Below are 25,811 nucleotides of genomic sequence, written 5' to 3' on the forward strand. Positions count from 1 at the left end.
CTCAGAGAGCAAAGGAATCAAGGTGAGCTGACATGAAAAAGTTAACTAATTTCATTCCCCTTTGACATCACCAGCTAATGGTAAGATCTCAAAGAAAAAAAAAAACAGAAAACAAGCTCTAAGAGAGCAAGTTGAGCATGAGCAAAATGTTTGACTACAGATGCTATGCTGCAAATGTAGAAACTGGAGTTCAAGACAAGACATGATGAAGTGGGGGGGGGATCAGGTGATGGCAGAAAATACATGGTGGGGTTTCAGAATTCGTGTGTCCTGGGAGTAAGAGCAAATCTGAACTAGAAAAGCCTTGATAATGATGGAAATCATCATACCAAAGAAGCAAAGCGATTCTCCTGTTCTCCCATTTCATCAACTTGCTGAAACTCCCTCCAGACTTTCTTTGGAGGAAGATAACAGAATGCATAGATTCACTCATTTTTATCTACACTCTGACTGAAAGGATCAAATAATTTAAAAATACAACTTTGAGAGGATGAGAAGCGTAGACTTAGAGATAGCTAAGATATTGAATTAATAAGAGAGGGATTTGAATGTAATCATTGTGTTCAATAAACCAGGGGAAATAATAATAATTTCAGCAAAACAAGACAGGGAACTAAGTCTAGGATGAAAGCACAGAGAAAGTGAGAACATGCAGAAAGGGGGAAGCAGACGTTTGGCCCAGCAGTTAGGAGCTCCTTTGGGGACACTGGGATCTCTAAACTCCACGACTGGGTTCAGGTCCAGTCCCCACCTCTCATTGCTGCTTTCTGCTACTGTGCTCCTGCCACCCACTGGATTGAGTAGACAGACTGAGTTCCAGGCTCCTGGCTTTCATCTCGTTCAGCAGAGCTGTTGCAGGCATTTGGGAAGCAAACCAGTGGATGAAACGTATTTCTGCCTTTCTCTATCTTTAAAACCAGTAAGCTGTTTTCTGAAAAAGGAAAATACAAAAGATAGGAGACATGTAGAGAACAGTAATAGATTGTGACATGTTTGTAGAGTCTTAGAAATAGAGAGGATGTGATCGCTCAAAAACAACATCTGAAGACGTCCCTGCCTAAAAACGCTGCAAAGTTGCTTAAAGACATCAAACCACAAAATCAAGACACTTAGTGAGCCACATGGAGAAAGAAAACCACACCTAAGTACATCATAGTCAGGTTGCTAATAACCAAGACAAATAAAAAAAAAAGCTTAAAAGTGTTTGTGGTGGGGGTGGGGTGGGAAACACCACCCATGACCCCCAAAGCAGCATGGGAATCAGGACATAATGGAATGACATCAAATGATCAAAGAAGCAAAAACCTTCCTATCTTTTCAACTAGAATTCTATACCCAGGAAAAATATGATTCAGAAAAGGCAAAGATGAAGGTCTTGTCAGACAAACAAAAGCTAAGCACATTTATCAGTGGCAGATCTTTACCACAACAAATGTAAAAGAGTTTTTCAGACTGAAGAAAATTACCCTGTGTGGGACCACAGACCTGCCGAAAGCAATGCAGAACACCAGCAGGGATAACTGTGTCAGGAGCTAATTGAACACCGAATGCTTTAGAATCACAAAAAAATATGGGTTTTGTTGGTACGTAAATAAATGTAGAAGCAAAATACAGACAGTAGTGCAAGAGATGAGAAACACGTGGAGAAAAAATTACTAAATTCTTCCATGTTAGGGAATTGTTAAAAGTAGTAAGAAAGGGATTAAGCCAGGAGAGGGTGGGGGAGTGGGAGAAGAGGTCTGAAATTGTGGCATAGTGGATTAGTCCACCACCTGCAGTGTAGGCATCCCATATGGATCCTGGTTCAAGTCCCAGCTGCTCAATTTCCAATTCAGCTCCATGCTAAGGTGCCCAGAGAGGCAACAGAGGATGGTCTACAACTTTGGGCCCCTGTACTCACATGGGAAACCTGGAAGAAGCTCCTGGCTGTAGGTTTTGGCCTGGCCCAGCTCTAGCTATTATGGCCATTTGGGGAGTGAGCCAGCAGATGGAAGACTGATAACACTGATATTTGTTCATTCATTCATATTTTCTCTCTCTCTCTGTCTCTCTCTCCCTCCCTCTCCTAATATCCCTTTCTCTCCATAACTCTGCTTTTCAAATAAAATAAATCTTTCTTTATAAAAAGTGATGAGGATGAGCTGTAATAATTTGAAGGTGTATGTTGTATTCTACTGGTGCTTAACTAATCATCCCAAAATGTATTATACTAGTCTTAGACATCACAACATTTGTTTTGCTCCAGGATCTTTAATTTAGGAAGGACTCAATTTAGGGAAGTTTTTCTCTACCCTAGCTAGGATCAGCTAGGAGGGCTCAAGGGCTGGTTGCCAGAACCATCTAACACTAGATTACTAGGGGCTAATATGGCACACAGGGGAAGTTGCTGCTTGTTATCCCAGCATCCCATATCAGAATTGCCATTTCAGGTCCCAAGTGCTTCACTTCCAATTCAGCTGATAATTCACCTGGAGAGGCAGTAGATAATGCCACAAGAACTTGTGCCTTTGCACTTGCATGGGAAATCAGGTTGGAGTTTCTGGTTCCTGGCTTCAGCCCAGCCCAGAGTTGGCTGTTAAGACCATTTGAATGACAAACCATAGACTGGAAGATTCTCTCTCTCTCTCTCTCTCTCTCTCTCTCTCTCTCTCTCTCCCTCCCTCCCTCATTCCCTCTCTGTGTTACTCTGCCTTTCAGACAATTTTTTAAAATTAAATGCTTGCTAATGTTTCTGTCCGGTGGCTGATGAGAGCTGTTGGCTGAAACATCCTTGGCATTAGGCCCAGAACACCTAAATGTGACCTTTCTGTGTAGCCACCTGAGTGTGGTGGCTGAGTTTCGAGGTTGCGTGCTTGGAAAGACAACCAGCCATCCAGCAGCTTTATCATCTTTGCTACCCTATCTTCAGATATCAGGCAGTGCCCTCTCCATGATTCTATTGGGTACAAGCTAGATTAATCTCAAACATGTTCAAGGAAAGGGCATTAGGATTCCATCTGTTAGTGGAAGGAATGTCAAAGAACTTGTGGGGCAAGCATTTGGTCTTAAATGCCTGTTAAGATGCTCATGTCCTATATACCACATTAGAATTCCTGAGTTAGATAACCAGCTCTGGCTCCTGCCTCTGAGTTCCTGCTAACACAGACCCTGGAAGGTTTCAAGTGATGATTCAACTACTTGGGTCCCTGCCGCTCCCATGAGGAACTTTTGGACAGTTCCCAGCTCCTAGATTTGGCCCTGCCCAATCCCAGCTGTTGCAGGACTGAAGAACTAGCAGAGAATGAGATATCAGCTTTGTTTGTTTGAAAGGCAATTACAGAAAGAGAGAAACAGAGAAAGAGCCTCCATGTACTGGTTCAATCTCCAAACGACAGCAGTGGCCAGGGCTGAACCTGGCTGAAGTCAGAAACCTGGAACTCCATCTGAATCTCCCACCTGGGCTGCAGGGACCCAAGACACTTGCTGCTGCTTTCCCAGGAATATTAGTAGGGAGCAGGCTCAGAAGTGGAGCAGCCAGGATATGAACTGGTGCCCATATGGGATATTGTCATTGTAGCTGGCAACTTAAACTGCTAGACCATGACATGGGCTCCCTTACATTTTTTCTGGAAAAAGAAAAAAAGTGGATATGCCCTAGAAGCACAGAAAATGTTTCAACAAATTTTGAAGAAGTGTTATGTGGGATCACATTCTCTGGTAACAGTGAGGTCATTATGAATTCTTCAAGAGCATGAGTTTGACTCAGCAGTTGAAACATGCCTGAGGGCACCCACATGCCATAGCAGAGCCCCTGTGTTGCTGCACCAGCTCTGCTGGTTCCCATTTCCAGCTTCCTGTGAAGCAGGGAGTGACCTCTCAGATTCCTGAGATCTGGACCCCAAACCCAAACCCAGCTGTTATGGACATCTGAGAAGTGAGCCGGAGGATGGAGGATGTTTCTGTCTCTCTCTCTAAAAATGAAGTAAATTCTTGAAAAGTCTCCATTTATTTGGAAATTAAAGCAGACACATTTATAGCCAAATAATAAATGAAAATTAGAAATGAAGTCAAAAAGAAACCTATTCAAATTAAACTGTATACTTAGGCTATTTTAAAGAAGAAATTTATTCTTAAAATGTGACTTTAATGGCTTCATCTTATTCCTTTTAACTCACCAGAAATGAAGGCTAAATGTCTTAGGTTTGTTTTGTCAACATAAGAAGATTTCGGTATTCAGCTAAAGCCAACACAGCATTTGCTTATGAACATTATGGGAGGAATTGAGTCTCTTTTCTTATTTAGAATATGTTTAGCTTTCCCTCTCTATGTATTATCTGTCCACAGCTTTTGCCCATCTATTGGATTTACCAATTTGTTGATTTATAGTAAATTTTTATATGCACAAAGTCCATCATCTTATATGTCCTCATTTGTTTTTCCCTTTCAATTTTGTCTTTAATTTTAAAAAATTTTGTGATATGATTTGCACAGATGTTCAAACTGTGTAGCAACACAATGACCATGTTTCATCTTCTAGCAGTATTTATTCTTCCACCAAACTGCAGCTTAATTCTGAGAGTAAAAAAGGGATTTTTAAAATCATGGCATTGGATTTTTTTAATTTGAGACGTAATCATTTTCACTTTTCAATTGAGATCATCTACATTTAATTCAATGCTGGGATAAGAGTTTTACGAGCATTGGCTCTGTTTAGGTATGCTACTGTGTTTAAGAGAGAAACTCCTGTATACACCAAGCTAAAATGCTTCCAACCCCAGATTGGTCTCTCAGGATATTGCCATAATAAGAAAATCAAGACTAGAAGTCTTAAGTTATTCTCAGATGGAAGATGAAAATTAATAGGGTACTTGCATTCCAAAATGTTTTCTTACTCAAAACATTTTTGAGATTTATAAATTTTACTTAAAATAGAAAAGATGTTCTGATTATTTTATGATAAAGGCAGGGAAGGTCAGGTGATCATCAGATGAGGCTGAGTGCGTTTTAGCCAAACGCTAACTTCATTATCTTGTCCCCAAACAATTCATACTGACGTAGTTCTCAATATTTCTCCTTCTCTTTTCAGAGCAAGATCAAATCCAACAGTTTGTGGGCAATTTAAGAAGCTGTCATAGAGGTGATTAAAATAAGAATGCTGCTTAAATACCTATGAGCACTTAAAAGAAAATCATTTTGATCACATGTAGTCAGCATTTTGATATTTTGGGTTATTTACTGAGTGCTGAATTATTTGTGGATCATATTGTCCCTAAGTTGGCTGACAATAAGAGCTAATATGGCAGGAAGCTTCCAAAATGTCTCAATGATTATGATTTCCTGATATCTACACCTTAGTATATTCTTGCTGCTATTTCAAAGTACCATTGGCTGGGTCATTATTAAGCAACAAAAATGTATTTCTCACAATTGTTGAAGTTGAAGAGTCATGGGTTAAGGTACCAGCATTTGATCAGGTGAGGGCCTTATTAGTGCTTTCTCCCATGCAAGCAGATGTTGGAAGGGTAAGACTCACTATGTGAAACCAAAAAATAAAAGGACACCTAGAGGAGCATTTATGTATCGGTTTGGTCACTACCAGGGATATTCAAATTCCATATCTAAGTTTCAAAAAACGTCTTCGCTCAACTTCCAATTCTAGCTTCCTGCCAGTGTGCACTTCAGGAGGTAGGAGGTGATGGTCCGAGCATGTGGGTGGCTGCCTGCTATGTGGGAGACCTGGGCTGACTTCAGGGCCACTTGTGGCAGAGCAGTAAGCCCCTGGATGGAAATCTCTCTGCATTTATATCTCTCTGGCTTCCGAATAAATATAAATATTAAAAATAATTAACAAGGTTTTAATCTCATTTAGGAGGTAGCAGCTACCATATCCTATATACTAATTACTAAGAAGGTTCCACTTCTTAGTGCCATCACATTAGCAAAACCTGAATTTTGGAGAGGACACATGCAAACTATAGCAATAAAATAAGCATCTTAGAAAATAATATTAATTTTGCATTGATTTTATTTAACACTTTACATATTTGAAAAATGACTGTAAAACAATGCTCATTATTTTTAATTGTACCAAAAAACAAAGTGACAGTTTACTTGTTAACTTCATTTGGATTTGAGGGTAATTTCATTAAGCCTGTTAAAAGTTCTTAAGCCTTTTAGATTCTGCAGCTTTAAAATAACAATTAATACTGTTCTTAGATTCATGGTTCAAAGAAGCTCTTATTTTTTTTTGTTTGTTTCTCAATGTTACAGATGTAATAACATATTAGTTTATATATACAACTTCTCACATGGACTGGATGGACATCAAGAGATGAAGTTACATGTATAAACTAAAACTTGAGAATGAATACATGAGATATTGAATCATTAAACTATACAATAAATACAAATTTGTTGACAACTCTCCAGAAAGAGCAATATTAATAAAGAGAGGTCTTTTTCATCATTTTCAAAAATTCTTCTTCATTTATTCCTCCATCTCTATCTTTGTCTGCTTCATCAAGCATTTCCTGCAAAACAAAATATAAATACATGAAGTCTGTTAGAGATTAATGAGGAGCATGTATTTAGTGATTAAAATACCTAGATCCTATGTCAGAGTGACTGGTTTCAGTTCACGATTTGGCTCCTGACTCTAGCTTCCCACCGATGGAGACCCTGGGAGGCAGTGGTGATGGCTCAGGCAGCTGGGCTCTTGCACTCATATGGAAGACCTAGAATGTAGGCATTCACGCAGGGAGCCAAAACTAACGATTTGGGAGATCATGCTTCTCAGCCTCTCTCTCAAAAGATGTTTGACTTTTAATGAATAAAGATATGAATTAGTACTCAAATAAAAGTCAAAACCAAGATTTATTTTATATATTATTAATACCATTAACATTAGAAGTATAGTATGCAGGGCCTGGCCTTGGATGCGTCAGGATTCCTTATGGGCACCTATTATAATCCCAGTGGGCCTGTTTCCCATCCAGCTCCCTGCTTGTGGCCTGGGAAAGCAATTGAGAATGGCTCAGTCTTGGATTCCTGCAACTTTGTGGGAGACCCAGATAAAGTTCCAGGTTCCTGGCTTTGGTTCAGCGCAGCTCTGGCAGTTGTAGGCATTTGGGGAGTGAATCATCAGACAGAAGATATTTCTCTTTGTCTCTCCTCTCTCTCTCTCTCGCTCTCTCTCTCTCTCTCTCTCTCTCTATATATATATATATATATATCTGACTTTGCAATAAAAATAAATAATTTTTTTAAACAGATAGTATGCAAATTACAGGAATAAACCAGACTTACTTGAAGTTCATCATCTGTTAAGTTTTCCCCTAGTTCCTTGGCAACTCTCTTGATATTGTTGAGTGTTATGCACCCAGTATCATCGTCATCAAATAACTTGAAAGCTTTTAATATTTCTTCCTTTTCATCCTTTTCACTCTTTAAATCAAGGAACAATTGTCATTGGGTTTTCATTTATTTATTCTATCAAGCTGGATGTGCAATGTCATTGAGGTCAAGAGTAACAATGTACCAGGAAGCTGAGTTCTGGCTGTTATTATTATTATTATTATTATTATTATTATTAAGACTGTTAGCAGTTATTGCAGTACAGTCATACTCATTCTTCAAGCCACATAAATTCAGGGTTTATTGAAGCAGAAGCACAGGGTGCTTAAGAGAATGAATCTCTTGTAAATTTATCTCTGTCACTAAAAATATAAGCTCCAAGAGAACAGAAAGGTTGTCCTACTCATGTACCTTAGAGTGGTACCCGGCAAAAACGGGTACTCGATACGCGTTAGTGGATCACAAGGCTTCAAGATTCGGGCTTGATTCTCTGGATCCTGCCACATAACCTCCACTCTTCCCGACAAAAAACCTTCCTCCACACCAGACTTCAATAAGCATCATTAACCTTGGATTCCTGTCTATTTAAATGTCACTCATCCATAAAGACAGTTTCAATTCTTCTTCAATGAAATCTGATTGTTCTAGCCCAAAATATAGAAATCTATTGCTGTATTTCTTTGAAAATTGACAATACCATTTTTACACTGATAAAAGCAAAAAAGTCTTCAAAACTAATGGTGCCAAGTCCTCCCTTGTCGACCTCAGCTATCAGTTCTTTAATTTCTTCTTTTGTTGGTTCAAATCCTAAGGCCTGCATTGCAACCTGAAAAAGGAGGGAAATAAATTTTAATAAAGCTTTATATCTACTTAGTAATTAACAGCATAGCTATTGGTGACCACAGGCTGAGCACATACCCGGGACATCTGGTCAGCAAGCCTAGGATCCTGTCTGAGGGTGCCGCATGGTGTGTCACCGTGCCACCCTGAACTGTGCCCTACTCATTGTAAAACACAACTGCAATTCATAGCAGCATGCTATTTTGTTAATTCAAGGCAAATGTATGACTAATGAGCCTTTATATCAAGCTTTCAGAAAACTAGTATTAAAGTTTTAATGATTGTCACAAATGACTTTCTTACAAAGTTTAGAATTGGAAATCATTTTAGACCTTCAGTTGTTTCAGATCCATGCTGCCAGACCCGTTGACATCGAATAGATCGAAGATCTCTTTAATCTCTTGCTTTTGAATTTCATTCAGTTCAATTTTTTCTGCTCTTTTATTCCATGAGTCTGAACTTGTGCCACAGCTGGATGCCTGTAATATACATACAATACAGTTGAACTACACAACTAGGACAAAGTTGGCAGAATCAGAGTAAGTCATAATGAACTGATAAAAAAAAACTGATGATAAATATATTCAAGCATGTTATTCCTACTGTTTAATAAACTGGACAGTCTGCCCAGCCTTATGTTATGGATTCTGTGCTTTTGAGTTTTATTATTTTCTTGGTGGGAAGCCTGGGTTTTTTTGTTTGTTTTGTTTTGTTTTTATCACTTAGACTTTTGCTTAAAACTGATACTTGTTTGAGAGGGAGAAGAGTCCAAAAAAAGAAATGCCAGAGCAGTGAAGAGTATTACAAAAGTCTTACATGGTGTATCTGAAAAACAGCCATGTAAGGAATATTTACTTTTATAACAAAACTGTATCATAATAAAAGATGCTGATTTTGGCCATATGCTTCATTAGGACATGATATATATATACTTTCCCACTGTCTTCTAATATGTTGTCCTAAATTACACAGGCCAAAAGGAGTAAACGACATTTTCCCAAGGGAAAAACCACTCCAGGGGCTAGGATAAGAAAGTTGGGCTGCTGGCATTGCAATACAGTGAATTAAACCTCTGCCCACCGTGCTGCCATCTTGTACAGCACGGATTTGAGTCCTGGTTGTTCTACTCCCCGCCAGGTCCCTGCTGATACGCCTACGAAGGCAGTGGAAGATGGCCTGAGTACTTCGTTTCCTGCCACCATATGGGGGACGTGAAAGGAGTTCTAGGCTCCTGCCCTCTGCAGTCATTTGGGGAATGAACCAGCAGAAAGAGGATCTTTCTCTTCCTTACCTCTTATAACTCTGCCTTTCAAATGCATTAATTAATTTTTAAAGGTATCCCCCTGCTGTTTGGAAGGTGGAAGTCAGATTCCCATTATTTGTTTCTTTTCGGGCCAGCAAGTTCACAGTTACTCTCTGGCTGCTAATGCCGCCTTATTCCGGAATCTTGTCTCCAGCTTGGGGGAGGCAGCAGCTGGGCTCTTCCGTTGCCCCATGGCTCTAAGCTGCCAACTCTGCCTGCTTGAAGAGTTAGTCACGGCCGCTGTGGAGTCACAACCCCTGGGTGCAGCCCCCAGCCCCACTCCGGAACACCCCAGCAGGGGAAAGCAGGGGCGCCCTGGCCATGTTGTCAGTATCCCACAGCTGAAGGTTCCTGGAGGCTGCGAGTAATCCGCTCCTCCCTGAGCCTTCATCAGCTTTGAAGCATCTTATTCTCTCTGTTCAGTTCCTCTCTGACTAAAGAGGTTTCTGAATCTACTCTGGGCTGTTGGCACTGCCGTGGTTGAGAGGGGCGAAGTATAAACTGGAGAGTCGCCCCTCTGTGCCCAGGGTCACAGGAAAGGAATATCGGTTGGCATGAGGAGAAGTTGCCAATTAACACCTGGGCATTGTGGAACACCATCAAATAAGGATTTCATAGAGAAAAATCCCTTTCTCGCTGTGGAGGAACTTCGTCTCAGACCCAGCTCCAACCCCAGCAGAAGGTTAGAGCTTCGCACTCACCATGTGCCCAGCTGCTCCCTTGGCCAGACCTTCACCCGCCTGTGCACTGCGCAGCCGCAGCCTTTCGGACCAGGGAACCGTTGCTAAGGCCGCTCTCCCAGTCCCTCCTGCAGCCCCGCCCATCGCGGTACGGCTGATTGACATCCATTGTACCCAATGGGAAGAAGAGGTGGTCTTGGGGCCCGTCCCCCTTTCTCTGCATTCTACCAATCGCTACTCCAGTCCTTAGAGCGCAGCGTTCCTCAGCGAGGTTTCCTAGCGACGGCCTTGGCGGCGTCAGAACGCCCCGTTCGCACATGCGCAAACTGCGGCGGAGGAAGCGCGCGTCTTCCTCCCGGCGTTTTGGAGTCCCAACCGCATTCAGAGCCGCGCCTGGAGGGTCGGCTTTCCACCCTCGTTAGAGTGGAGAAGGAGCAAGGTTAGTAGCGAGGTGCTTTGTCTAAGTCATCGGTGAAGACGTGCGGAGCCCGCGTTTGCTTGTCTGGACTCCTGGGGCCCGGACTGGGTGCGAACGGGCCTGCTGGGCGGGCGGCAGAGCGAGGGCGCTGCCTGGCGCTGGGCCTTAGCCTGCGCGGTGGCTGGGGCTGCAGCCCTGGGCCTCCGCGCTCTTCCCTGGTCCGGGCAGTCTGGCGCGGGAGGACCCCGGGTGTGTGGGTTGCAGAGGTATGGAGCAGTGTTGTGATTGAGGAGAGCGGTTGGTGGGAAGATGCATCGCTGCACGCGCGGAAAGCTTCTCCCGGCAGGACGACGTTTTACCTAACGCTGTAATGTGGTCAGGTGGGTCTTCAGTTGCACCCATAACACTGTTTAGACGAGTGACACCAACCTCGCGGAATCCCAGAATTTGGTCACCTTTGCAACCACTTCGGGCGCAGATCCGCACTCTCCAATCAGGTATTCGTGCCTGATGATCCAGTTAGCTCCGTAATCAGCCGCCAGAGTCAACACTCCTGTAACTGCTGTAAACCGAATCAGACTCGTGTCCGGAGGGTCAGACTTGGGACTTCTGAACTTGGCCAGAAAGCAGCTAATAAAGGGTGGGGGAGGAGTAGAGTGGTCCATCCCGCTAGAAAGAGACGATGTCTCCTCCAGCTTCTGACAATGAGTTGTTTAGGCCGCAGGGCCCCTTTGATGCCGCCTACGGTGCCTGCTCTAGAGCAGACATTTTCTGAAAGTCATGCTGTGTATTCCTGAAAGAGCCTCCCAAAGCACTTTTTCATGCTTTACCAAATGGAAACGTGACACGTTTTCCAAAACTTACTCTGTCTTGTTCGTATTACATCACAGTCCTCCAAACATTGTGGTCATTGGTTAAAAAAAAAAAAAAAAAAACAACTCACTAGATTTCTGAAAACAAGAAGAGTTTTTTTTTTTTTAATAAGTGGGATTTTTTTCCATACAAACTTGCCCCAGTAGAAATTTAAATATTGCAAATCCAAGATGTATGAATCAAGTAAAATATTACATCACAAAAGTGTGTCGATTCCTGAGGCCTCTGTTCCTCACTTGGCAAGTTGTGCTTAAGCAGTTTCAATGTTGTGTACTTCATGGTTAATACTGTATTTAAAGGAATCTCTGGGACCCCAGAAATGAATGGTAACTAAGTTTATAGATAGCCTGATTCTAAATTGTAGACTTTTCTGGCAATGAAAAGGCTGAATGTCAGCCTGGTTCTGTACCACTCTCATCTAGGCTCCTCTGTTTACTGCGTTACGTCTAGTTAAAGCGGCTTTTTGTATTCACAGGCTTGAATTTCAGTTTTCACGTTCAAGATAGGATGTGGTTCAGTGTTGAAAAATAGCTGTTACAGGAAAGGAGGGAAGACGACGACACCGTTACAAGAGTTCCATCTGTGAACCGCATTGAATCTGTCCTTGTGTTCATGTCACATCACCATGGAAGAATAAATGAAGTTTCAGATGGTTGAAGGAAAAGTAGTTGTTACCAAGCTAATTACACTATAGGACACTGATAATGATGTAGGGTAGTATTAAATCCAGGTGTTCTTAATCTGTGTTATGCTTTCAACATGTCATGTGCTATGCCAGCTAGTGGGAGAGTTTGAAAGGAATCAGTTAGAGGGGGTAAATTGGTGGGAGCAGGTGCTTGGCCTAGCTCTTAGGATGCCCGCCTCCTGAGCACCTGTTACCCGGTCAGACCACAGCTTCTGATTCCAGCTGCTGCTCATGTCCGTCCTGGGCTCCCTGCCACCCAAATGGGGAACCTGGACTTAGTTTCCAGCTCGTGGCTTCTGCCTGGCCCAGCCCAGATGATGGTGGACATTGAAGGAGTTGAAACAGTGATGGGAGATCTCTCTCTGCATTTCTAAGTAATGAGTTGTGTGGCTTTTTTTTCTTTTTTAAGATTATAAGTAAAAGATGTATAAAACCAAGGAATCCACAGATGAGCCAGGAGAGATAGACATGGTGTTTTTTTTTTTTTTTTTTTTTAACAAAGTGTTCAATACGTGCTTTGGTGAATGCTTATAAAAATGTCTTTAGGGGCACAGAAAGTAGGGATTGCTGCCTACGTCATAGGAGAGGACTGTGTGGGAAAGGTGGATCTGCTGAGTTATAAAAAGGAGATGGCATTCCTGGAGACTAGGAGAGAGGATTGTGTTCACACCAGCGGAGCATTGCAAGGTGAAACGAATATTCTAGTATGGCAAGAGTATGAAGTAAGTTTATGAGGAAAGGTGGACAATTTGTCTTATATATTAAGGCCAATCGTAGGACAAGCTGAGGAGTAAAGAGTTTAGGTCGCAAGATATGCACTTTCAGCAGTGGGGTACTGTGATTAGATTTGACCTCTTTCAGACAGAATTTTGAGAATTTTGTGAGTAAGGAACTCTCTTTGAATATAATGGCCCTTAAATAAAGCAGTGCCAAATAGGAATCATGTGAACACCAAAGGTAGTTGGACTTCATGTTCCAGCTGCAGGAAAACAAATGATGGCATCTCCCCTTTTTTATTGTACTTAAATTTTGCAGTTAAATTTGAAGTAATTTACAGAGAACATTACTCATTCCTCATTTATCAAATATGTGTTGCATAATTGCAATGTGCCAAGCAATCTATTTACTGGGACACGTTCATGTTAAAATTTTCCATGTGGAAGTCATCTTCCAAAAGAGTGATATGGTCCATAGGTAGTAAGGAAATAAGTAAATTACATACTATTTTATAAAGTGATAAGTTGTACAAAGGAAAAAAACAACAAAGTATACACAGTAAATGGAATCGGCGTGTCAGGGGAAAGAGGAGCGTGTAGTATCAAATATGTTGTTAGGGGAAGCCTCTTTGAAAGAGGGAAATATGAGAAAATGTTCAAAGATGGTGAGGCAATGGGTTACTGAGTGAAGAACACTGTGGAAAGAAGGAACTACTGGAACAGAAGCACGCTTGGGGTAGGGAGCCAGCAAGGTCAAGGAGGATAGCAAGAGGCCAGGTCAGAGGGTACAGGTTATTGGAGCATTGTAAGGACTTTGGGTTTGCAGCATGGGGAAGCTCTGCAAGATTTCAGAAGGATCTTCATTGATTATTAAAAGGGACTTCAGGCAAGTCATAAGCTGTTTTCTGAGTCGGGGGGTTTTCAATGAACTTACCTGCCTAGACTGCCGTGTAAGGAATAGACAAGATGAGGAAATTGTTGGTACTGATGATAAAAAGACTGATATCATAACTGTTTGAAAATACTGATTATTTTTAAATGCAGCTCCTGTAAAATATTGCATGTCTTGATATTTAAGCCAAGCACCTTGCTCAAGGCGAGGCATGATCTTAGGAAAAGAACACCTCTGGTGTTAAATCTCAGTGAAGTAGTCTGAGCCTGCTCTTCCCCGACACGCCTTAGTGAGTTAGAGAAACCTCAGGTTGGCAAGCAGTGAGAACGGGGCTGCCTGTGGGAGACACCGGTGCTGAAGCAGGACAAGGATCCTGCTGACCGTCTTGGATGCTCACCAGTCTGCTGTTTTTATATCCAATCCCTTAAAAAGATGAGGGATTCTTGTTTTCAGTTTTTATTTTATACTAGCAATAGCCAGTTATAACCTCTTCAAAATACCAATTCGCTTTTCAAAGTTCTGAATGTTGAGGCTTATTTGCTTTAAAAATTGCTTTTGAGGTTTGGGGTAGTGCTGAAACAGATGGCTTTTGAATGGGTTTTGGGGAGTGAACATGTGGTGCGACAGTGAAGACATTGCCTGGGCTTCTGCCTGCGCGCTGCGGTGCTGTGTCCCGTCCCGTTTCCAGGTTGGCTTCGTGTTGGTGTGCACGCTGTGCAGTTGGAGGTCATGGCCAGCACTTAGATCCCTGTCGCCCAGGTGGGAGACCCAGACACTACAGGAGCCTCACTTGGGCCTGTCCGGGCTGTTGTGGGCATTTGAGGAATTGAGTCAATAGTTAGACGGTCTCGGTCTGTCTGCCTTTCAAGTAAAATGAAAATAAATAAAAATTAGCACTTTTTAGTTACTTAAAATATGTTATTGAAATATTTTGAAATTGAAAGGCAGAGAGATAGAAGAGGTACATAGAGACAGACGTGTTCCGTCTTCTGGTTCACTCTGTAGATGCCTGCCTTATCTGGGCTAGCCCCGACCAAAACCATGAGCCAGAATCTCAGGCCAGGTTTCGCAGTAGGGCGGCACAGCCCTGGACATTGGAGCTGTCTCCTGCTGCTTCCCAGGGTTTACATAATCAGGAAACTGGACATGGGGAACAGAGCCAGGACTAGAACTTAGGTGCTCCAGGACAATAGGGTGGTATCTTAACCATTGGGTCAAATGCCCAGGCCCAAATATCTTTGATAATAGTATTACATGACTTTCTGCGTGTAGGTTTGTTTTATTTAAAAATTCTCATGTCTTTTCTGATGGGGAAATCATCTTGTATAAATTAGCTATAAAGCTAAAATTTATAGCTAATTTTAACTAGTGGCTAAATCCTCACTTTGCATGCACCAGGATCCCATTTGGGTGCCTGTTCATGTCCATCTGCTCCAATTCCCTTCCAACTCCCTGCTTGTGGCCTGGGAAAGAATGGTGGATAGCCCAAAGCCTCTGGGTGGAAGACCCAGAGGAAGCTCCTGGCTCCTGGCTTCATATCAGCTCAGCTCTAACCGTTGTGGACACTTGGGAAGTGAACCAGTAGACAGAAGATCCTTCTCTCTTTGCCCCTTCTCTCTGTAAATCTGCCTTTCCAAGAGAAACAAATATAAATCTTTTTCTTAAAAAAAGGGGGGGATTAGATATGAAATAACCTTTTTCTCTAAGTTCTCCTTTTTTTTGAGTTCTCTATTATTTTTCCACTCATATAAAAATATCTTGTGATTTCAAAACAGTATTTATTTGTTTATTCACTTATATGCTTATTTGAAAGGCAAAGCTAAAGGCATAGAGAGAAAAGAGACAGACAGAATCTCCCCATTGCTAGTTCTCCCCCGTGGCTGCAGTGATGGAGTGGCCAGACCAGGAGCCTGAGTGCTCCTGGGTCTCCCGTGTGGTTGGCAGGAGCCCAAGCGCTTGGGCCATCTGCTGCTGCTTCTCAGGAGTATTAACATAGGATGGAGTTGGAAGTGAAACAGTGGAGAGTTGAACCAGTGTTCATTTACAATGCCAGCAATAAAGCTGGCAGCTTAAGGTGCTGCACCCCAACACCCACCTGTAACAATAGTAAGAAAGGAGACCATAACAGGACTCTCACACCTGAACAAGACATGTGCCTCTGCAGGTTCATGATATGGATCCCTACCTTATACCATGTGCAAAACTTTTAAAAGTAAAAATTAAGGGCCCAGCATGATAGCCTAGTGGCTAAAATCCTCGCCTTGCATGTGCCAGGATCCCATATTGGTACCAGTTCATATACCCACTGTTCTGCTTCTCATCCAGATCCCTGATTGTGGCTGGGAAAGCAGTCGAGGACGGCCCAAAGCCTTGGGACCCTGCGCCCGCGTGGGAGACCCAGAAGAGGCTCCTGGCTTCTGATCGGCTCAGCTCTGGCTCTCGTGGCCAGTTGGGGAATGAATCAGCAGATGGAAGATCTTTCCCTCTGTATCTCCTCTCTTTATTTATGCATTTCCAATAAAAAGAAATTTAAGTAAATAAATAAAAAATAAAAAGTGAAAATTACTATATGAATGGACATTTTCGTTCCTAAGCCATCACTCAAAGTAACTGAAGACAAATATGCAAACTTATACCCAGATGGTCGTAGAAATACCAATCACAGTAGCCACGAGGTGAAAACAACCTAAGTTTCCATCAATGGGAGCCAAGGATAAAGCAGATGTAATACATAGAGCGGAAAGGAAATCAAGTCCTGTACGTAGCATAGCGTGCACATTAGGGATGAAGCTTAGAAATATTATGCAAAGCATAAAACACAGGTTACATGTTATGTAAAAAAGCCAGAATAAGGAAAACCACAGTTACTCAGAAAGCAGATTGGTGGCTGCCCGGGCCTGGAAGAGAATGAAACAGCAGTAACTGCTTATTGGCTGTAGACATCAACAATCTGCTGCTTGGCTCTCCAGATGGCTGCAACAGCCGTCTCTGGGCAAGGCCACATGGGGAGCGAGGGGCCTGCTCTCCTGCACGCGTGCCAGGAGCCCAGGTGCTTAAGTCATCACTGTCTTCCCCAGTGCATTAACAGGAAGCTGGACTGGAGGTGTAGGAGCTGGGACTTACTGCATTGCAAGTGGCAGCTTAACCCACTGTACCACAATGCCAACCTCAGGAAGCTGATGTTGTGTATAATATTTAAGTAACAACGAGCTCAGACTTCATGAGGCATATAATTTTATTACAGTGACTTTTCACTTAGGAAATGCCTTGTTTAAAAAATGTTTTTCGGGCCCGGCGCGGTGGCGCAAGTGGTTAAGATCCTCGCCTTGCACGCCCGGGATCCCATAAGGGCACTGGTTCTAGTCCCAGCAGCCCCGCTTCCCTTCTAGCTCCCTGCCTGTGGCCTGGGAAAGCAGTCGAGGACGGCCCAAAGCTTTGGGAACCTGCACCCGCATGAGGCTCCTGGCTTCGGATCGGCATAGTATCAGCCCGTTGCGCTCACTTGGGGAGTGAATCATCGGATGGAAGATCTTCCTCTCTGTCTCTCCTCTCTGTATATCCGCCTTTCCAATGAAAAAATAATAAAAATAAATCTTTTAAAAAAATAAAAAATGTTTTTCATTGGATTGAAGTATTTATCTTGTAATTTTCTATTAATTTGGGGGCCCAGCGGCATGGCCTAGTGGCTAAAGTCCTCGCCTTGAACGCCCTGGGATCCCATATGGGCGCCGGTTCTAACCCCAGCAGCCCCGCTTCCCATCCAGCTCCCTGCCTGTGGCCTGGGAAAGCAGTCGAGGACGGCCCAAAGCCTTGGGACCCTGCACCTGTGTGCAAAAACTCTTTATTAAAATAAATGAATAAGTAAATCAATCTTAAAAAAAAAAGAAAGCTAAAAAAATTTTTTTCTATTAATTTTGAATATGAATTCTGAAAATTGCTCAGTGTTGAGTTCAGTGCTCTTTACCTACCCTTTGAAAAGTATTGATTTTTCTTTTAAAATCTAATCTAAAACCTAACTCATCCATCTTCCTTGTTTCCCATCTAAATAACTATAGATTTCATTCAAAAGATTTATTTGTTTGTTTGTTTATTTGAAAGAGAGTTACCGAGAGGAGAGACGGATATCTTCCTGGTTTTGGTTCAGTGCCCGTATAGACCCAGTGGCCTGGGCTGGGCCCGACCGGAGCTGGGAGCCAGGAGCCTGGAGCCTTATCCGGGTGTCCAGCTGGGTACAGGAGCCCAAAGATTTGGGAAACTTTCTACTGCTTTCCCACGTGTATTAGCAGGAATCTGGATTGAAAATGGAGAAGATGGGACTTGAACCTGTACCCATATGTGATGCCAGCATTGTAAGTGGCAGCTTAATCTGTTGTACCACAGTGCCAGCCCCTATAAAAGTTCTTTAACTGGCCTCTTCTCCAATGTGGTAGTCATCCAGTCATTGCCTTACACTGTTTTTGGAGTAGTAATATGTCTGAATATTATTGTTTTTAAATAAAACACTCAAAAAACACGTAGTAGGCACTGTTCTAAGCATTATATTTATTCCTCAAAATAACTTCTTGGAGCCAGCATGGTAGCATAGCAAGCTAATCCTCTACTGGCAGCATAGGAATTCCAAATGGGTGCTGGTTCTAGTCCTGGCTGCTCCATTTCTGATCCACCTCCTTGTTAATGGCCTGAGAAAGCAGCAGGGGGTAGTTCTGATCTTTGAGCCCCTGCACCACATGGGAGACCCAGAAGAAGCTCCCGGATCCTAGCTTCAGTCCAGCCCAGCTCTGACCATTGCAGTCGTTTAGGGAGTAAACCAGTGTAAGGAGATCTCCTTTTCAACCTCTTTCCCTCCCTCTCTCCCTCTCTCTGATTTTCAGGTAAAGTGAGTCTTTAAAAACAAATCATGATCCCATGAAGTAGGTTCTTTTATTAGCCCCAGTAGAAACAGGAGCAAAGTAGTTAAGTATCTCTGAAAGCTACACAGTTAGTAAACAGTACAGCCAAGGTCAAATCCAGATTTCTTTTTTCTCTAAAGGTTTATTTATTTTTATTGGGAAGTCAGATATACAGAGAGGAGAGACAGAGAGGAAGTTCTTCCATCCAATGATTCACTCCCCAAGTGAGCGCAATGGCCGATGCTGTGCTGATCCGAAGCCAGGAGCCTCTTCTGGGTCTCCCACGCGGGTGCAGGGTCCCAAGGCTTTGGGCCATCCTTGACTGGTTTATCAGGCCACAAATAGGAAGCTGGATGGGAAGTGGAGCTACCAGGATTAGAACCAGCGTCCATATGGGATCCCAGGGCGTTCAAGGTGAGGACTTTAGCCGCTAGGCCATGCCGCCGGGCCCAAACCCAGATTTCTAGAGTCAGAAGTGTAGCCCATTGCTTACAGTCTCGGGCACCTCAGGGGTTTCCATTCCAAGATCAAGCTGAAGCTTCTTGGTGTTGCTCAAATTGCCTTTGTCTCCTCCAGCCTCATCCTCACCATTCTCCATTACATTCCTTGTATTCCTGTAAAACCAACTTGCATGACCCCAATCCACAGTGTTGTTTTCACATGTGTGTTTATTAGCGACCATCTCCTTCAGCTTTCTGCTCTTCCAGGAATTCTCTAGCACTCATTCCAGAGATTCCCAGCTTCTCCACATTGCCTGGGGCCTGTGCTCCCTTTCCCTTGTTGAAGAAAACGTTCTGGGTCCTCGGAGGTAGCCTAGTGACTAAAGTCCTTGCCTTGCATGCACCAGGATCCCATATAGGCAGTCGAGGACAGCCCAAAGCCTTGGGACGCTGGGTGTCCACGTGGGAGATGCAGAAGAGGCTCCAGGGTCCTGGCTTCGGATTGGCTCAGCTCCAGTTGTTGTGGCTGCTTGGAGAGTAAATCAACGAATGGAAGATCTACCTCTCTGTCTTTCCTCCTCTCTGCATATCTGACTTTTCAATAAAAATAAAAAATAAATCTTTTAAAAAAAGAAATATTCCTCCTCTGTGACCCCATTTTGCTCATGCTATTCTGTATCATTGCGCTGACCAGAATTAGTGGAACTTGTCTGCCTCAGAGGCAGGGACCATATGCTCTGTTTCTTTCTGCATGAATTATACTGAATAAAGTTCCACATTTTTATCTTATTTGCAGATGATGATTCATGGTGATGGCTTACAGGGTTGTACACAAAACGAGGCATGTGGGACTGCAACAACTCTCATCATTTGCAGAAACAGGAAGAACTTTCCTAGGCCCAGTGAAAGCCACCAAATTTGTTGTTGATGGACAGGGTTGTGAAAGTCTGTTAGTCAGCTCTGCAGTAAGGCTTCTTGAAAGTTTGGATTTAAGCAGTGCAGCGGGACAGCTTCTCAGTGAAGCGGTTCAAGCACAGAACAGCGCATACAAAACTGGGACCACCACTCTCTTGTTTCTCGTCGGTGCGTGGAGTAGAGCTGTTGAAGAATGTCTGCATATGGGTGTCCCGATTCCCGTAATAGTGTCAGTGATGTCAGAAGGCTTGAATTCTTGCAGTGATGAGGTAGTTTCCCTTCAGGTGCCTATCCACAACGTGTTTAACCAGATGGACAGCACAAGGACATTTTCAGGACTTGAGACATTCAGCATCAGTTTGTCACCTTTTGTGCAAGTTCCCCCAGACACTGGTTTGATACAGGAAAAGCAAGACCTCAAAGGTGGTACCTCGCAGCCATCAGCCATTTCCAGTCTTTCTGAGAAGTCGCCTGTGAAGTCCCCTGAACTCTTCAGGACCCAGGCGGAGGTTGGAGTTGATGGAAGCACATCACCAGCTCTGAAACACAGGCTGCGCCCTCACCCCTGCTGCCAAAAGTCAGTGTTAAGACACAGTAGGCATTTTAATAAGACAGATAATTGGTGGATACACAAGCCAGGTGGAATCCTACAACATGGCGTGTCTACTCCATGCACTGATTTGATGGAGTTGGCAGTGGGCTTGAGTCACGGAGACCACAGCAGCATGAAGCTAGTGGAAGAAGCGGTGCAGCTGCAGTGTCAGACTGCATGTGTGGGACAGAACAGCCCTGCTGCGCCATTCGTGTTTGACATTTCAAGAATCTTCACTTGTTGTCTGCCAGGTTTACCCGAAGCATTTTCTTGTGTTTGTCCAGGATACATCACTCATGTGTCAGTATCGACTGCCGCTCTGATCGAGGCATTGCAGAATCAGCCAGTCCGGGTAGTTCTCATTGAAGGTGACCTCACTGAGAATTATCGCCATGTAGGATTTAATAAGTCTGCAAATGTTAAAACAGTCCTAGATGGCATGAAACTTCAAGAAGATAGCTCAGAAGAACTGTGGATGGATCGTGTATTGCAGGTATTAACCCAGTTTGATGTGAACCTCCTACTGGTCCAAGGAAAGGTATCTGCACAGTTAGTTGAAAGGTGCATCCACAGTAAGCGGTTGGTAATTGGGTCTGTGGACAGCCAGGTGATGCAGGCTTTTGCAGAGGCTGCAGGAGCTGTCCAGGTGGCTTATATTACACAAGTGAATGAAGGCTGTGTGGGCAGTGGGGTCCACGTGAGCACCTGGAGCAGTCCCTTGGGCGTTCTGGATAGGAGCAACAAAAGAGCAGTCATGTTAAATAAAGAAGGAATGAATTTGGTCACAGCAGTGCTCACCAGCCCGGTCACTGCACAGATACAAGCCAAAGAAGACAGGTTCTGGACTTGTGCCTATCGTTTACATTGTGCTCTAAAAGAGGAGAAAGTCTTCCTTGGAGGTGGTGCAGTTGAATTTTTATGTCTTAGCCATCTTCAAATTCTTGCAGAGCAATCTCAGAGAAAAGGAAACCGTGCCTGGTCGGGATGGCTTCCTAATACTTCCTCTTGGTTAGCCTCATCTCTGGCAGTATACGGACCAGCTGTGCTCAACTGCCTTGCAAGCGGGTGGCAGAAGTACCTTTCAACTCTTATCTGTAACACTGGTCAGTACTCGTCGCAATTTGAAGCCAGCTCACTCCTGCAGCAGCATCTACAAAATGCCAAAGATTCTGGCTCTGCTTCGTCATATGTCCTGAAGAAATACAGTGAATTAAATAGTGGAGTTTTCAATTCGGGGATTTCAAGTAAACTGGAGCAGATTACAAGAGTTTATGATGTTGTTACACCAAAGATCGAGGCATGGCGCCGAGCATTGAATTTAGTCCTCTTGGTGCTTCAATCAGACAGCGAAATTATTACTGGTCTTGAATACACTCAAGTAAACTCACAGGAATTGGAGGGCTTTTGCTTTTTGTAGTATTATTAGCTAAGTCTTAATAAAATGCCCCCTCTTGTGACTTTTAATGCTAATAATAAATTTACATATTAGTAATCAAGTTATAGTGCCTCAAATGACATTGTTGCCAGGAAAAGAATAGTCACTAAAATGCATAGGCTGAGATTTTACCTTTCTTACGAGCTAACAAGTTAGCCTATTACTGTTTTGTAGGTTGAAACACAATACACAAGATACCTTGGCCAAAAATAAGCAAAGACTCTAACCAGAGCTTTCTACGGGCTTTCAGTTTCTCATTTCCCTGATTCCCACAGGAACACCAGCACGATGGGAACCTGCAGACAGTGAATTGTATTGCAGGAAACGAACATGGAACTTCAGATAGTCACACTTTTATGATAAGCCGGAACAGTCCTGTTCTTTGTCCGACAGGAGTTGTAACACTCTCAGATTTGCTTAGAGCAAGCATAAGTTCAAGATATGGACCATGTTCTTGTATTTTGGGCATATTCAATAAGTGTGCCAGGGTGCTTAGAACCCATAGTGGATAAATTCTTCTGACACTCCATGGCATTTTATTTTAGGCTGGGATTGGCAAAAGATCCAGTGGAATAATCTAAAAAAATCCCTGAAAATAAATGTAATTTTGAAGATAAGGATAATTGACCTCAGGGAAACCAAGTTGGAGAAAGAGAATCTTTCCAAGCAAATTTTTCAAGCAGAGAAAGGCTACCCAGAAAAGGCTCAAATTTTCAGTCTTTCATCAATAACAGGCTAGAACCCCAAAGCTACAAAGTTAGGAAATCAGCCCTGGCCCAGTCCTACCTCATCCACAGGAGTCCTCTCTTTCTATGGTTCCATAAAACATCCCAATTATTTGAACACGAGGAAAGGTGAAAAGGCTTTTAATGTCAAATGGCCTTATTAAAAGAAAAGATTAAAACAGACTTAGTCCTTTGTGGCTGCACTAACGAACTATGAAGACTAGGTGATTTGTAAATAGTTTTGGAGAATGGGAATCCAAGATCAAGTGCCCTGACCTGGCTTCAAGCGCTCTGGGCATTTAGGAATGAGGTAGCACTTGAGAATGTTGTCTCTCCCCTTCCCATTCCTTTTTTTTTTTTTTTAATTAGATGGGAGATAATGGGTTATCAAATGAGAACTCTCCAAAAAAAAGTGGGGGCGGGATCTGCATGCAGCACTTTGGGCTAGATCACAAGTAACAAAAGAGCAAATAGATGCCGCAGAAAATGCAGAAGGATTTTGTTGTTTCTTAGCACAACAAAGGGATTTATTTCTAAAATTCTGTAAGAGATCTTTGAAATGATTACTTACTTTCCTAGGTAAAGAATGAACCAATCTAATGTGAGAATCACCCTCCAAAATTTTTTATTTTTAATATTATTTATGTAACTGAGGGATGCATGTCCATGTGGGCCTCTGAGTAGGGTAGGGACACTCAGGTATGGAGGAAGTGGCTTTTTGTTTGTTTTTCTTTTTTCTCCTTTGTTCTTGGGAGGAGAAGAGGGTCACTCCTTGCTGTTGAACTACATCAGCACCCAGGGATGGGAGAGAGTCCGTTGAGACCCCGATGTAAGGAAGAGTATTCTGAGGGTGTTACTTGATTGAGATATTACTGCTTTTGTTGCTCCAGGGTTGAGAAAAGCTTTCCAAGTCTACTGGGTGACCAAGGCCACTTGGTGCAGCCACAGACCCGAGATCATGCTGCAGAGCTTGGCTAGGAAAATTGTCCAGCATGTTCTGCTTTCCATTCTCTGATGAGGCAGGTGTTGTCCCTTGCTGGCCTTGATGAGCAGACCATCACGTTTCCTCTGCATTGGCTTCAGTGACTGCGGAGGCCCAGTCCTGATCCACGCACTCCAAGCATATTCTGTGATTCTCCCTGTGGTCAGGGTCTCAGTCCAGCAGTCTAGGTGGGTAGTACCCCAAGAAACCTTGCCTGGGGTAACCTCAGACTTGAGTCTGATGTGTGCCAGCCAGTGCAAGGTCAGGTAAAATCTGTCACCTCCATCAGTCCACACACAAACCAGTGGATGCGGCTTGGTCAGTTCTGCATCAGCTCCATAGCTCATACAAACCAATGGGTGCTATAGCCCAGCCCAGCCAGCCCCCCACAGACCCATTCCTCAGGCAGATCAGCAAATGCCGTGGCATTGTCAGGGAAACTCCTAATAACCCCCACTAGACCCACTTCCAGCCCTGGTTTTGCACATGCCAGCCTCTGCTGTGGCCCAGCCCAGCCCAGGTCACATCCAGCTCTCGTGCACACACATTGATGCTGTGTCTTAGCTGAGCCTGACCCAACCCACATGTATGCCAAGAGGTGCCACCACCTTGTACAGCCTGGCCTGCTGTCAAGCCCTGGTTCTTGTACTTACCAGTGATAGGTGCAGCTAGCAGGGGAATGCCCACAGTACCCTGTCAGGCATTTTCTGATCCTCAGATCTTACACCTGCCCGGGGCTATAGTGGCCCAGCCTGACAAGATGCACACCCAGTCTCAGCACTTGCCAGCTAGTGCTGTTGCCTAACTTGCCAAGCCTGCACCCATTCTGGCACCTGTGTATGCTAGCAGGTACAGCAGACTAGCCCCTAATTCCAGCTCTCGTGCTCACCAGTGGAAGCAGCAGCCTAGCAAGGGAATCCCCAAAGTTCCCCTACCAGTCCTGCTCCCACCCCAGGGTCTTGTGTGTACCCCAAGTCCAAGATGACTCCCCCCAAGTCTTGGCATTTGCCAGCAGGTGATACATCCTGGCTTAGCCCAGCCTGCTCCCAGCCCAGCTCTCACTGGTGGATGCAACAACCTAGCCAAGTCTGGTCCAACTTCAGCCCTCATGTGAACTGACAAATGTTGCAGTCCAACCTAACCTGGCCTACACCATATCCTGGCTCTCATTCGTGCCAGTGTATATTGTGAACTGACTGCCCAGCCCGCCTCACACGTTTGCTGAAGGATGCTGCAGCCCAACCTGGTCTAGCCTACTCCCAGTCCTAGCTCTGGTGCTTGCCAGCATGAGCTGTGCCTAGCCGGAGAGTTCCCCAAGTTCCCCTATGAGACTTGCTCCCAGTGCTGACTTCCTCTCCCCAACCCCATGTGCCAACAGGTGCTATTGCTCAGTTTTATATACACAGCCCTCACACACCTGATACCAGTGGGTCCTGTGGCCTAGCTCAACTGGCCCACACCCATTCTGGGACTCACCAATGGGTGCTACAGTCTAGCCCAACCTGGTCCACCCCAGACCCAGCTCTCTTTTGACCCAGGAAGTGTTGTGACCTACACTTGCCTGTCCCACACCCATTGCGGCTCTCATGAGCGCCAATAGGTGTTGAAGCCCAGTGCAGTGTGGTCTACCACCAGACCCAACCCAAACACATGCTGATGGGTACTGCAACCTTGCCCAACCTGGTCCACCCACAGCCCTGGCTGTTGCACTTACCAGTGGGAGCTTTGGCCCAGGAGGGTAGTACCCAGAGTTCCACTACCAGCCCTGTTCCCAGCCCCAGTTCTTGTGCATGCTGGTGACTGCTTTGATTTGGCTTGGCATGACCCAGACACAGTCTCAGCAATGATGGATCAAAGGAGTCCAGGATCTCGCAGGATAGTCATGCCTTGATGCCAGCATCATATGTCAGGGCTTCCATTATTGCACAGACCCTTGTCTAGACAGCAGAAGGTAATTGTCAAGAGAACTGACTCACATGAACTAAACCCAGAGCTGTTATATAAACACACATTTCATATTTATATGTAAACATAACTACCAGTATTAACAATACTTATGTGAGCTGAGTCCTGTCTGGAAGAGGCTGAAATGAG

The 25,811-nt window shown here is 43.9% G+C and overlaps 2 protein-coding genes across 2 annotated transcripts; one reads left to right on the top strand and one right to left on the bottom strand.

Moving 5' to 3' along the window:
- Window positions 1-5,987: 5,987 nt before the first annotated feature.
- Window positions 5,988-10,277, bottom strand: LOC121147382 (centrin-4-like). Its single transcript, XM_040967234.1, has 5 exons — window positions 10,177-10,277; window positions 8,505-8,651; window positions 8,030-8,158; window positions 7,285-7,422; window positions 5,988-6,509 (listed from the first exon to the last, which is right to left on the bottom strand). The coding sequence occupies exons 1-5, from the start codon at window positions 10,177-10,179 to the stop codon at window positions 6,420-6,422; spliced, it is 507 nt and encodes a 168-aa protein (XP_040823168.1). The 5' UTR covers window positions 10,180-10,277; the 3' UTR covers window positions 5,988-6,419.
- Window positions 10,278-10,507: 230 nt separating this feature from the next.
- On the top strand, window positions 10,508-24,017 carry BBS12 (Bardet-Biedl syndrome 12). The gene is made up of 2 exons (XM_040967158.1): window positions 10,508-10,594; window positions 19,865-24,017. The coding sequence occupies exon 2, from the start codon at window positions 19,875-19,877 to the stop codon at window positions 21,990-21,992; it is 2,118 nt and encodes a 705-aa protein (XP_040823092.1). The 5' UTR covers window positions 10,508-10,594; window positions 19,865-19,874; the 3' UTR covers window positions 21,993-24,017.
- Window positions 24,018-25,811: the final 1,794 nt, after the last annotated feature.

Source organism: Ochotona curzoniae, unplaced genomic scaffold (assembly GCF_017591425.1).
Source record: "Ochotona curzoniae isolate NIBS_2020 unplaced genomic scaffold, NIBS_Ocur_1.0 scaffold_4506, whole genome shotgun sequence".
Lineage (NCBI taxonomy): Eukaryota > Metazoa > Chordata > Mammalia > Lagomorpha > Ochotonidae > Ochotona > Ochotona curzoniae.